The sequence below is a fragment of the Puma concolor genome, chromosome C2 (genome assembly GCF_028749965.1).
Source record: "Puma concolor isolate L17-30 chromosome C2, mPumCon1.1.hap2, whole genome shotgun sequence".
NCBI lineage: Eukaryota > Metazoa > Chordata > Mammalia > Carnivora > Felidae > Puma > Puma concolor.
In genome coordinates this window covers 79841042-79855282 of record NC_141675.1, presented here as the reverse complement: position 1 = coordinate 79855282, position 14241 = coordinate 79841042, and the positions used below count along the sequence as shown (strand labels likewise).

At 50.5% G+C, this 14241-nt stretch overlaps 1 protein-coding gene and 1 long non-coding RNA gene across 6 annotated transcripts in view; both read right to left on the bottom strand.

Annotated features, from left to right (window-relative positions):
- Positions 1–12857, bottom strand: part of LPP (LIM domain containing preferred translocation partner in lipoma) — a 679749-nt gene extending 666892 nt beyond the window's left edge. For 3 of the 5 annotated variants that reach the window (XM_086674971.1, XM_086674973.1, XM_086674968.1), the window contains exon 1: positions 12720–12857. Coding sequence is in view for 1 of the 5 variants with exons in the window: in XM_025913804.2 (XP_025769589.2) it covers positions 9975–10019 (45 nt within the window). In the remaining 4 variants the exon portion in view is untranslated. Of the gene's footprint in view, positions 1–9974; positions 11614–12526; positions 12657–12719 lie in introns of those variants that run through there. The other 2 variants (XM_086674969.1, XM_025913804.2) reach the window with 2 other exon arrangements.
- Positions 139–3126, bottom strand: LOC147577351 (uncharacterized). The gene is made up of 2 exons (XR_015240197.1): positions 2381–3126; positions 139–2331 (listed from the first exon to the last, which is right to left on the bottom strand). It is a non-coding gene; the product is annotated as an uncharacterized LOC147577351 (long non-coding RNA).
- Positions 12858–14241: the final 1384 nt, after the last annotated feature.

The following is a 14241-nucleotide window of genomic DNA, read 5'->3' as shown; positions in this document are numbered from 1 at the left end:
AGAAGAGGCTAACGAACCAATACAAGGTCACAATCGCTAACGAATGGCAGCACCGTGATTTGAACCTGTCTCCAACCATCCTTGCCTTTTCTACTGAATCCAGAAGGAGATAAGAAATAAATTCACATAAACACATAATGCAAGGGACAGAATAGCAACCACTGTAAGGGATAAGTGCAAGTGCCACAGAAAATAGTTGTCTTTATTAAATAATACGGTAGAAAGAAGTAAAAGCAGGGTGCCTGGGTGGCTCAGGCGGTTAAGCATCCAGCTTCTGCTCAGGTCATAACCTCTCAGTTTGTGGGTTCAAACCCCACATCCGGCTCTGTGCTGACAGCTCGGAGCCTGGAGCCTGCTTCGGATTCCATGTCTCCCTCCCTCTCTGCCCCTCTGCCACTCACACTGTCTCTCTCTCTCTCTCAAAAATAAACTTTAAAAAAAAAATTAAAGAAGGAAGTAAGAGGTATTTGCCCACTAATGTTTACACTGCATTTGTTAACATATTGAATTGCATTTAACTTTTTTTTCAAATTGAAAACTATCCTACTGTCCACATAGGTAATGTTTAAAGCAGGATTTATTGATTTCAACAAAGTTTTAGTTATGTAAAAGATATATATAAATTCCAGGCCAAAAAAAAAAGTAAGACTTCCGTAATAATATTAAGTGGAAATTTTGTACACATAGAAAAAAGTAAACACGCGCTTTGGGAGCGGGTTAAGATGAGGGTTATGGTCTCATAAGAAATAAGAGAGTGGTTTTGAGGTACAAAAAGTTTTGGTGGGAGGTTTTTTGGTGTGTGTGTGTGTGTGTGTGTGTGTGTGTGTGTGTGTGTTTAATGTAGTTGAGTAAATACATTCTAAAAGAGTTTTTTTTGTCTTTTGATAACAGATTAATGGTTTACGTGAGATGAATTTGTTTTTTTCACTAGTAAACATATTCTTACAACTCAAGTTCTCATTTATTTGTTTATACAATTAATTTGTTCACATGGTCATTTGACAAACACTTATTAAATTCTTGCCACACATCAGGATCCACAATGGATACAAATATAAACAAAGCTACAGCTTGTCCCAGGGATCGGCACAGGCTGGGAACAGGAGGAATCCAAAATTGTGCTAACAGAAAACTCAAGTCGAAGTCCTGGCTCACCATCCGACTAGCGTGGGCCCTAGGAAGGTCATGTAATCTCTCACCTCACGTTCCTGATCAGTAAAACCTGGACAGTAATAACTACTCACAGCACTGTTGAGGGGATTTATCTGTAATTCATAGGAAAACACATGATTAACTGCAAAGCACTATAAAAATGACGACTAGTAGAAAGGCACAACCATATTCCATTTTGATCAGGATCATGCAGGCCAGTCTAGGCCACAAAGAGCTCACTTGAGTGTGTATTAACTTATTGGCACCAAAATGGTCACTCCCTCGACACTCTGTGTGAAAAATAGCCCACCACTCTTAGTGTTTGATCATCCATTTTTAACTTCTTCTGCCATTTATCCAGTTTAGCTAAGAGGATCCTGAGAAGCCAAATGGACAGAGGACCTCCAGGTAAGATTGTTACAAATATCTTTTCGAAGGAAGGAAGGAAGGGAAACAGTCAGATTGGGCAGGCCTCAAAGACATTTCTATATCAAGTCTTCCATCGATACCTGCGTTTTCGCTAACATTCCAATCAGCCCCTGCTTGAACATCTCCAGTGATTAGAGATTTAATAACCCTAGGAAGAACCAATTCCATTCAGAATCAAGAGATTTCATGGAATTCTTAAAAGATAAAAAGGGATAGAGATCTTCCCCTTGACAAAGAGCTATCTCAACAGCCATGCACTCTGTCACCCTTCTACAGACACTGGGCATCGGATGGGACGACCTGGAGGTTATGCTGCAACCAGGGCTGGGGACTTTGCATGTATCATCTGCTCAGGGTCTGAGTTTCCTTTTATTTAAACAAGAAGATGGGGTGACCTCTATTTTACCTGTGAAACATCCACCACGTCCATGGCATCAGCCCTAATTCAGCTTCCCTTTGTCTTCTGCCTGGGCTATTGCAGCCCGTGTTGCCATCTCGAGTACCCTCCCTCCCCATCCAGCATACCACTTTCTTCCTGAAGCACAGTTCACCCTACGTGATGCTCCTTCCATAGCGCAGACTCAACTCCTCAGCAATCAAGCCCTTTCTCAATCTTAGCCCCACCCTAGCTTTTCACCCTCATTTCCATGGCCTCTGTACTATGCAGTCTATCCCCCATGACTCCACTTCTCCAAGGTGTGGTACACTTTCTCACGTCTCTGTCTCTGCCATGTTATTTCCCCTGCTTAACTGTGTTTCCCCTGCTTAACTTACCCTGCTTAACTTTCCCCTGCTTAACTTACCCTGTGTTCCTCCTGCCTACCAAATTCCCACTCATCCTTCAAAGCCTATTTAAATGATGGTCTCTTCATCTGTGAAGTTTCCCCCAGGTCCCTCGAGTTAGTCACCACCCAATTAGAGCCACCAGGTACTTTCTTGTACACAGTTTGCATCCCCAAAACCCAGACGAGAATGTCACTCATTCATTCACAGGTACATCTGGCACAATGAGTGAGCAAGGACACCAGTGCATCAGATCGACGGGCAAATAAATGTATCTTTAGGGTCCTGTTCCACTATCATCAGTGGAACCCTAATAGTCTCCAAGCGAAGCTGCTGCTCGTCTGTGGCCAAGAAGTTTCCAGACTGGAAATGACCAGACATCTGAAAAGCTGACCTGCCTTTCACCTCATTCTAAGAAAAGGTGCCACTCACCCTCCAGGTCACTGCAGTTTGACTTTCCCACGAGTCAGGGCACACACACCCTGCCCTGTTGGTGGCAACTCCCTGCTGCAGCTCTTGCAAATGACTTGTTCTCGTACCAAACAAGTCAGAAGCTCCAGGCGCCAACTAAGTTTTGATTTGCTTCCCAGGAACTTCACAAGAACCATCTTCTGTGGAAATTCATTCGGAAGAATACGCACGGGTTACTCTAGTGACTTCTTGGCACAGAATTTAGTACCGCACTGGGGCTTCCACGGTTATAGTCAGAGATCATTATCAAGATGGGCCAATGAATGGAAAATAAATGATTCAAAAACCCAGCTAGAGGGGCGCCTGGGTGGCGCAGTCGGTTAAGCGTCCGACTTCAGCCAGGTCATGATCTCGCGGTCCGTGAGTTCGAGCCCCGCGTCGGGCTCTGGGCTGATGGCTCAGAGCCTGGAGCCTGTTTCCGGTTCTGTGTCTCCCTCTCTCTCTGCCCCTCCCCCGTTCATGCTCTGTCTCTCTCTGTCCCAAAAATAAATAAAAAAAACATTGAAAAAAAAATTAAAAAAAAAAAAAAACCCAGCTAGAGGATACATGGGGACAAAGGATCCGTCTTGTTGCTTCAGATTTACTAGCCAGAGCCATTTTAGCTGCCCTGTTGCATCTTGGACGAAGCTTTCACGTCCTTCAACGTCTAACCTAAGACCCAGCCCTTCCACCAAAGTCCCACACGTGCCAGTGCGCGCGCACATCAGTCCTCTACGGTAATTGCTCTTGTGGCGGCCCCTTCCTACCCTCTGACAAGCATTAACGTGTTTGTATCAACCCTGATAAACCCTGTGTGCCTGCAATCGTGACGTCACCTTCAGGCATCCCCAAACTTCACCTTACAGAAGTAGTTCATGGAACCAACATTGCTCGAGCACGTAGCGTCTCCTCTAGCAAAAACGGTGGGTGTTTGCTAAGGCAACACGATAGACCTAGTCTCACGCTCACTCCTTGCCCTAGCTCCCTCCACACTCATCTACAGGTGCAGCAACCAGACAATCTATCCTCCCAATCAGAACACCTTTGGGAGTGAAAAGGGGTCACTGTCAATTCTATGCTAGGACCCAGACAGAAGCCAGGACAGCCCAAGGAGGACAGTCCCTCTGCCTGTTAGCTAAATACTGTTGCTACGGCTACATTTCTCCACCAGAAAACTGAGGCTAGAGTTAAGGACGGGGATCCCTTCATATCCACAAAGTGGTCTTCTAAAGATGCCAAAACATTCACCATATGTCCACAGCCACCTTCTCCTAAGGGGGTCACCTCCACCTCCCCGAGTCTTTCAACGGGGCAGCTGATCTGCTGGAGAATGGCCTGAGCGACTGAGGAATGCTCACAGTGGCGATGGCAGGAAAAGGGCCCATGCTGGGCGGTGGAACAAGGCCAACACACAATTCTTGAAGGTCAGTGAAATAACCCCACCCTGTCCTGATCCTCTTGCTGACCTGCCCCATGAAAGGTTCCCACAGAAGCTCCAGAGGGAGGAGTGGCCCCACCCCTCCATACCACTTTTCCATTGCAACCACAGGGGGCTTTGATGTGAGGCCGTGACCCAAGCAATTACTGCAATAGAAGCAAACCCCGCAGGGCTGAAAGGCACAAATCCCGTGAAGAGTGGGATGGTTGCAATGGAAGAAGGGACACCGCACAGCCATTCACTGGTCAAAAGCCATTCTGACAGCATGGAGGTGTCATGGATGTCCGTGGCACACGGTTCACTCTGCAGGGCGCGCTGTTCTCAACAGCCACGCCCTCGTCACTAAGAAGTCAAAAAATGAGGGACCTGCCAACTCACGCCTGTGACCACCCCAGGGAGCAGTCTCCATTAAGCAGTTCAGCTACGATTGGAACTTGGCACTGTCTGGGTCTAAATCCCATGATCTCCACCGCCAGTAGGGTAAAGTACCACCACCGTCTGCTACACACCATGCTGGGCACCAGAAATTGCCACACGGGCACGCTACATGGCCACACTGCAATACAGTAAGCACTGGGAAGGGAGCTCCTCCGGTTCTCACAAATGCACTGTGATGTAAGATCTCTGTTTGAAGGTAACTGAGGCTCAGAGATGTTCCAGAACTTACTTAAGATCACAGGGCTAGGGGCGCCTGGGTGGCTCAGCGGGTTGAGCACCCAACTCTTGGTTTGGACTCAGGGCACAATCTCCTCGTTCATGATCTGGAGTCCCGCATCAAGCTCTGCACTCACGGCACGGAGCCTGCTTGGGATTCCTTCTCCCTCTCTCTCTGTCCCTGCCCCACTCTCTCCCTCTGTGTCTCAAATAAATAAATAAATAAATAAATAAATAAATAAATAAATAAATAAATAAAACTGTAAAAAAAAAAAAGATCACAGGGCTAGTGGGTGGCTCAAACAGAGGTGTATGCTTTCCATACACCAAAATCCTTTGGTGATGGTACTGTGAAAATGATAGCATGGCAAAGCCCAGACCCTCAGAGTTTGGGGTTTCCAACCTGATTGTCAGTTGACTTCCAAAGTCAGACACAGGCAGTGAATGCTAATTAATTACTACACGGTGAAGTAATACTGATAGTTTCCTGCCTATGCATAAGGCCTGCTAAGGATGTTCCTGTATTGACATACATGCTTCCCAACAGTTAAGGAGCAGGACAGAAGCTTGGGAGGTGGGATTCTTATTCTGCCATGTAAAGCCGAGCACCCCATGGGAAGGCTCTCCACGCCTGAATTCTTGCCCACACTCTGCAAGACAAGACTAATCCTGCTGACCCATCCCTTAGATTGCAATCGGGAGCTTAAGTAATAAAAATGATAGTAAAATGCATCCTCCACATAAAAAGTGCTAGGAAGACCCCGGGTTCTCTGCGATGGGTAGGAGGATCTACCCTGTAATGGATCTCATACCGGCAGCGTGAAAACCTTTCTACAAGCAAAAATACGTAAAAATGAAAGGGGACGGGTGGGGTTGGGGCTGAGGGTTGTCACAAGCAAGGAAACTCGAAGTTACCATGGAGTCAGAACCTTGGTTCTTGCAAAAAAGGGAAGGGCATACATGGCAGTAAAAGAAATCAATCCCCAACACACTCTCAAACAGCCATCGTGATCAGTTTGTTTCACAGTGTAAAGCATAAGGTTCAAGCCCAGTAACAGTGATCTCCAAGCTGTACCCCCTCTGGAATTTTCTAAAGCAGAGTTGTGGGGGGTGGGAGGGTGGACAGTGGGGAGCAGAGAAGGCATGTGTCAGGCCAGGCTCAGCAGAAAAAGAATCAAAACCACCTTTGAAAGAGGTCTGGCCTGGGAATATGGGCCGATGTCCGACTCAGGCTCACCTGACAAGGATGTGACCGAGCCCTGCGTTCCTTTCCCAGGGCCTCGGTTTCCTCACCTGGGCAACGAGGGATCGGGTTGCTCTGGCCTCCGAGGCCCAGCCCACACTTCTAAGGCAGGAACTGGTTGCCAGCTCGCAGCTTCTACTGCCTCCAAGCCTGGCTCACATGAAAGTTTTTTTTCCAGCCAAGGCTGATAAGCTGGCAAATAATCAGGACAAGAGGAGGCACTAAGCTACCTGTTATGATTCTGACAGCAAACAGCTCCTGGAATCCGTTCTTCCCCTTCTTCTCTGCTGGGCTGGTACAGGCCCACTATCACCCACCCTGGAACACATCAGCAGCCTCCTAAAGGGGCTCCCTGCCTCTGGGCCACCCTGCCACTAGAGCTCTCTGAAATACAGATCCACCAACAGCCTTCTTTGCTCAAGACGTAACAAAAGCCCTCCCGCTCCCCACAACTGCCGTCACCTTGTTCCTCCTGCCAGCCCTTTCCCGTCTAACCCTCCCGGGCCAGCCCCATCATTCATGGCGATCTCCAAACACACCTTTCCATTTACCAAACACTTTTAAAGCCTCAGGACTGCACATCGAGGTCTCTCTGTGTAGAAAACTCTTCCATCCCTGTCCACCATAGGAACTCCTACTCACTCTTCCAAACCCAACCCGATGTCTTCTTCTCTGAGCATGTGCCTATTCTTCCAGGTGGTGGGTCACTCCCTTCCTAGTGCTCCCATCAGCCCTTTGTTCATCCTTCTAGTAGGGCCTCACCATGCTCTATTTTAGTCTCTCTCCTATACTGGAATAAAGATCCATAGGGACACAGCCTCGGTCGTCTTTGTCAGCCAGTATCCAGCATTTCCGTGGGGCATATGTTAATCACTCACCTGAGCTGCACTGAATACAAAAGATTGGGGTGTATGTGATCACACATATAGGTGGGGGAGAAGGGGACAAAGAGTCAGGGAATGGCATCATGGCACAAGGCGGGGTTTGGCCTTGAACTTAAAGGGCCAGGGGTTTACAACAGGCAGAGACAACGGTCAGGCAAAGGCACAGACTGAGAAAACAGAAGAATGTTCCAGAACAATGCAACCACCTGGCTGTGGGAGGGAAAGCAAGAGAACAGCTACAATTGCACTCACCCTCAGGATGGCGCATTGAGAGACTCCCCTCTCCATTCCCAGACCCTGGTCTTCACCCTGGCAGTGGGACTGTGGCAGCCGTAGCATAGCTGGTTCTCAATCCAATCCTGGGACTCCACGGACCCAAGCTTCTGGGTCAGTAAAAGTCCCTCTCCCCCATCACTGCTCTCGTGTGGTTGCAGCGAACCAAGTCAATCCCTTTCTTCATCTAACCAGTATTTCCAAAGCATCTGCCATGTGCCAGGCACTCTTCTGGGCCTGGGAATATGGCCATCAACAAAGCAGGCATCCTTGTGATCCTCGTGAAGCTTCTTTTACAGTGGAGGGGAAACAAAGACTAGCAAGCATATAAAGCCAGGTGGTGACCAGTGCCTATATCGTGTCAGTAAATGTCGTTCATTCATTTAACAAACAGGACTGAACATCTTCAAAGCACCAGAGACCAGAGGGATTTGGAGATAAGACGGCCAAAGTCTTTTTTTTTTTTTTAATTTTTTTTAATGTTCATTTATTTTTGAGAGAGAGACAGAGTGTGAGCAGGGGAGGGGCAGAAAGAGAGGGAGACACAGAATCTGAAGCAGGCTCCAGGCTCTGAGCTGTCGGCACAGAGCCCGATGCGGGGCTTCAACTCACAAACTGTGAGATCATGACCTGAGCTGAAGTCGGACACCCAACCGCCTGAGCCACCCAGGGAGCCCAGCCAAGGTCTTGCTGACTTTGTTGAGTGCCATTTCTAGGTTCTGTCTTTTCTACCTGAAGATACCTTTATCTGTGAGTCATCGAAATGCAAACGACAAACCCGAGGCAGGTGGGCCACAGGAAGAACTGAAGTTGATCTCTCAGAGTCCTGAGCCAGAAAGCCATCTTTCAGGAAGGGGTCTGCATGACCCAAGGAAGGGCAGGATCCAACAGGAGCTATTCCACTCAACTCCCGGGGACACCCAGCCTTGTTGAAGGAGCCACAGATCCAGGGCACTAACAGGAATCAAAACCCTCCCTCGCTTCCCAACTTTGCCATCTCCCCAACCGCCTCTCTCCAGGAATACAGCAAATCCTTATCGCGACAGAGGGCTGAGGAGGGAACAATGATGGGGGATGGTTTGCTGGAGAGGCTCTACTGTCTCCGGCCAGGTGGGTTTGGGGAGAGAAGACACCCAAAGGGTAGTGGGAACGGTAGTATCTTACGAGAGAAGGGGCCCGGCAGCACCAATGTGGCATTGAGAAGCCTGGTCACCCACATAGCCCTTCAACTGTGATCCCACCGGGCCCCGTGAATGTGCACTGAATTCAATGCCAAGGAAAAACACTGGAAAACACCATTGATTTTCATTCTGTGGACACCTGAGAGAAGCATGAAGAAGCTACAGCTCAGGCGAAGGTTGGACACTTAGCCATGGACTAGCAGTTGCGTGACCTTACTTGGCCAAAAACTCATTTTCTCATCTGCACAATGAGACGGATAATCATAAAGCTTCCCTTCACCAACCAGTAGGAGAATTACGTAAGCAGATGAGAAGCACTCAGAAAACCGTCAAAATTATTATTATATTATTATTACTATTATTGTTAAGAATGCTAAGCAGACCCACGTTTTCTAGCCTCAATCCTGCGCTTTCCCTGCTGACAAGCACGAATCCCATTAACTCTCCTGCCACCCACCCTATTCCCAGAGAGTGAGGAGAGGCGAACACCACATCAGTGTTCTTTCTCATTTCTGTGACCCGCACAGGAATGCACCAGCCCATTCCCACCACGCATCCAGGGAGAGTGGACCGGACTCCCACAACACACGTCCGTTCCCTCCTTCCTCGCCTCACCTCTGCTGCACACACACCTTCGAGCCCACGGATTTCCACCCAGAGAGCTGCTTCCCACCTGCAGCACAGCCTCACCCTTCCTTCTTCGCCTGGGTTTCTTCCAGCAAGGCGCAGCCTTCCAACGCCACATTCCCGGAAAAGTCCCCACCAGTGCACGCCCACCCACCCACCGAGGCGCACCCTGAGCTAAGACTCCCTATTACTGACCAGGGTCAAAGTCTCAGGTTCACTCTCAGTTACTCAATGTGTCACCGTGCTTCCTGCATTACCTCCCAGATACCTAATCCCAGTGACAAGGAGGGTTCCGGAACCCCTGCCCAGGCTCGTTCTCAAGTCAATTTCCAGAGAAGCAAGTAATGTCCCTTTAGCCTGCAAGATAAATTTAAATCTACGTAGCAAATTAAATTCGAAATCACATCTCCATTTCCCACAGCCCCCCTTCACGCTGGTCATTCAAAACACAGCCTGAGGCATAAACTTTCCCTAGGACTGCAAAAGGCCCCACAGCCCTGTCTCTGCCCAGAGCTTCTTCCCCAGGGCACAACTCCTGCTTAGCCCTAAAGATTCTCCTCAGACACTACTCTTTCTGTGGTTGCTTCCCTGAAGTCAACCCTCCTCAGTGCAGAGTAGCCAGAACATACCCCCTGTAACAGCAACCCCCCCTCCACACACACACACACACACACACACACACACACACACACACACACGTGCTCCTCAACGGCAGGCACTGTGTGGCCTCATCTTTGTACTCCCAGCGCCAACCCATTCCTGGTTCACTGTGGAGGCTGGCTCCAGAAATTCTGTGCTTCACGCACTGCGCTTCTCCTTTCTGTGTAAAAATAGCTGTGTGCTCCATCCCTTGCTTTTACCCTGTCTCCAGGCATCTTCCGTCTTGGCCAAAGACCCATCATCATGGCAGCATCCTGAGCCACAGTTCCGAAATCACATCCAGTCTGACTCTCCCCCCTTCCCAATTAATCAGCACCAGGGTCACAGCGAAGTAAAGTCACATATTAACACACCAGGAGTCAAAGTTCAGGGCTGTAATTTTGAGCATGTCTCTAATTAGCCATGTGACCTTGGGCAAAGGTTCACATGCAGACGAAAGATGTCACCAGGCCCAATTCTCCAAAGATTTTTTTGATATCCAAATGGAATGTCTAATGGGAAACTGTTTAATAAAGTGCAGAGCCCTGTACATTCATAAAGGGTGTAATGAGCAAATTGTATCAAATCTAAACCATCAACTGTAAGATGTACCATTGTCAACTTAGAATGAAAAACTGCTCAGCTATGACACATCTGTGATTAAAAGAGAACCCGATTTCAGTGACATTAAAATGTAAAGTGTGTTTTAGAGTTGATGAAATAAAATTTATTTGTCTCAGTAAAACATGGAAACCTGCTACAAATTTCTCGTATTTGCCAATGGCCCGTAATAGGCACTCGCAGTAAATGAACGAACACCCACTGAGAACACTCTTAGACCAAATTATTGCCTCCCTGGCTGGAACTGGGGGGCAAGACGCTGCCCCACGCCCGTTCCTTCCCTTCTCAATCATGTCCCAGCCTGATCAAAACCCTCAAAAGAGGACTTCAAGTCAGATCCCAACTCGCTTCATAATGAAGTCTCCTCTCCACCAACCACTACCTGGAACTGTCTGCCATCCTAGAACTGTGACTTCTCCACAAGAATAGGTCACCCTAAAAAGGGTCCTCCTCATTCCCAGCATAGTAACCAGCCCAGCAACTCAGCTCCCTAGGCCTATTCCCAAAGCCAACTCTAGGCCCACCTACTGCCTGGGAGAATGCCTGACCCAAAGGGCCCAGGCCCTCAACCACTCAGACAGCTAACCCCAACTACTTATCTCTCATCTAGAGTCTACATTCCAGACTATAAAAGTCCCCGTGTTGTGGCTGGGGGACTGCCTCCCAAAGATTCAATGCAAGATCAGGCTCTTCCCTGTAATTGACTCCTGGTGCTGGCAGGCACCTGGAAGAAGGAAGGCTGGTTGCGGAGTGGAGAAAACCCCGTTTGGGGTTCTGGCCCCCCAGCATCCACCATTATTCAATGTAGGCTCCAGAACTAGCACCCGCCTCCTCTGGGCCTCTGTGTTGGTTTTCCTGCCTGTAAGAGAGTGGGAGGGTGAGGAATGGGGGTGGGGGTGGGGGCATTCAGCTACTTTCCCCCTTCTACTTAAAGTCTTCCTTAAAATGCAATTTGCTGGGAATGGTAAGCCTTTAATTAAGTCACTAACACCTTAGTGAGAAGGAGTTTCTTCGGGAGGCAAACAATTTAGAAAAGGGTACTGGAAACAAAGTTAAGTGAGTCTGGTACTAGGAAAGTAGCTCAGAGAGGACCCTAAATTTTTGCATTTTGTGTTGGAGGCAGGAAGGCAGCGGATCCCTGGGAAGGGAAGAGAAGGGAAGTCAGAGAGACCTTTCAGTTCCTGGAGCACAAGTCCCAGAGGCGTTGCTCTGTAGACTACTCAAGCACAATTCCAGTGCTTATCTCTTCTCATGCCCCCCCCCCCCGGCTCCATGCACCCCGCGCCCCCAACACAGCCACATTTACAGCTTCATCTCCTCTCTCCACAATTTATTTAGTCTTCTTGGGTCTTCATCCCCCCCCCCCCCCCCAATCCCGTGCAAATGGCCTTCCTGTCTCTGGCTGGCTTCAGAAAACACCCTATGCTTCAAAGCCTTGACCGAGCGCGGCCCCTCCAAAGAGAGAAATCAAACTTTATTCAAGCCTTTCTCCAGGCACTCCGCACTTTATCCTGGGTCTGGTTGGGCACCTCGGGTGAATGAGCGCTCCCTGAGGGCAGGGCCTGGGCCCCATCAGCCTCTCCGACCCCACACACCCAGCCAACACAGCGCTTGGCACACAGTGAGTGCTAGAGAAATGCTTGCAGAAAAGGAACCAGGAGTAGGGAACCATCTATGTCGATTATGGCTCGGCCTCTAGTGAGTGACTCCAGGGAGGCCCTCCTTGTCTCCGGGCCTCAAATGCGCCGACTGTAAAATGGGGGGACTAGAATGACTGGGTTCCTAGGCCCTTTCCACCGTGACAACTGAGATTCCGCGAAAGCTCCAAGCGGCTGGGTGTGGCCCCGCCCCCTAGACGCCCAGAAAAGCCCGGGCAGGGGGCGCTCAGGGAAGGGCTCCAACCCCGCCCAGTCCCAGGTCGACGCTTCCCGAAAACTCGGGGTCCCCCTCCCCCCATGCGTGCACCCCGTGATTGCGCCGCGGCGGGCACTTCCGCACCGCGGGCCCTGCGGCCCGGGCTGGGCGCGCGCTCCGCGCCCTGCGCCCCGCGCGCCTGCCTCCCGGGAGGCGCTCGCGCCCGGGGAGGGCCGGGGGTTCCCGAGGCGCCCGCGAGCGGAGGGTGGGGGGAAGGAAGGAGGATTTGCAACAATACCTCGGGGAGGAGGCGGCCGGGGCAGCGGCGGCGGCAGCGGCGGCAGCGGCTGGAGGCGGAGGCAAAGGCGAAGGAGGAGGTGCCCGGGCACTCCCCCTCCCATTGTCCCCGGCCCCGGACAGGCCCGGCCCCGCGCCCCGCACCGCGCACCGCGCACCGCGCCCAGCGCCCGGGCGGTGCAGCCAGCCCTTACCTTGCAGCGCCCGGCTCTCCCCTCCTTGCTAATGCTACTTATCCCGGGAAAGCTCGCGCGGGGGCCGGGAGCGGACCCACAGACAAAAAGTGAAACTTCGGCAGGGCTGGAGCTGCTGCTGGTTGGTGCCTTTCCCCCTCCTTCCTCCCCACCGTCCCCACCCCCTCCCCTCGGGCTCCCGTGCGGTGCCCTGAGAGCTGGAGGCTGACGTCAGGGGCCTGAATTCCTGACTTTGCCTGCACGCATTTGTCCATGTAAGGTATGGGAAAGCGTGTGCCCGCGGGCCGCCGCGCAGCGCTCGCCAGGCGGGGGAGGGGGCGCCCGCTGGAGCCGCGGCTAGGCCAGAAGGTGGGCGCACGGAGGGCATGTTACTTCCTGGGAGGAAGAGGAGGAGACGCGGGGATGCGGGGAGCTTGCAAAGGAGGAAGGAAAAGAGGGAGGTGTGGAGGCTTTGCCTACACTGGAGGAAGAGGAAGCAGACGTAGAAGGAGGAAGCGGCTGAGTGGAGGGGCTGCTGAAGACACGGGGGGACCCGTGTCTACAATGGAAGCGCCAACACAAGGCGCTGAGCCTGAGCAGAAGCGACCCTGCCAAGGAATCCCCTTCTCGGATCTTCTTCCTGAGCCTCGCCCTGGGTTCCCAGCAACACTCAGAACCTACTGGATGGTAGAGCTGGCAAAGACCAACTTCCCAGCCCGCTCACTTCACTCAGGAGAAAACTGAAGACCTGGGAGGAGAAATGACTTGCCCAGGGTCATACAGGACACAGATCCAGGCATTGGCCCCGGATGCTTTGCCTCCCAGCCAGATTCCCGACGCCAGATAGGGCCCTGACTCCCTTTGTCCCACTGAGCAGTGAAGCAGGCGACGTGTACATACGTAGGCAACACTGACCCCCCCTGGGAAGAGCTTTCCAACTTCTCAGGGCCCCAGAGTCAGTTCCTGGAAGGTTCTCATTGACAGTGAGCCCTGAGTTAGCGATGACAATCAGTTGCTTCAGGGCAGCTTCCTGTGTCCCCTGCTGAATGGAACCCCTGCAGTTTTAACAATTACTTCCCAGTCTTGTCCGGAAGCCCAGAAAGCTTGCTATGTGCTTACAGCTTCAAAAAAAAAAAAAAAAAAAAAAAAAAAAAAAAAAAAATGTGAACTGGGTGAACTGGTTTGAATAGAGGCAAGCCTGTTCTTGGAAGGTTTGAGTCGGACTTTTTTCCCTCTGACATTTGTAAATACGAGCAACCATGAAAACCACCGTTTACTTTATCAAAAAGGTTGTGATGTTCGGCAGCTATTGCCTGGAAGGCACTCCGAGGCTGTGGACCTTGTTTCCTTGTATTTCTGGCCTCCTCATATCTGAAATAATAATCCCTCACCTGAGTACATCATACAAGTGCTTTCTCAAAGGTGTATTGGGTCTTAGTAAGACCCAATGTAAGAATGGGTCCAGCCGATCCCCATCCAATATAACGGGACTTGACCAGCATTTCTTTTTCTTTTCCCCAGTAACACACTTATAAAGAGTAAT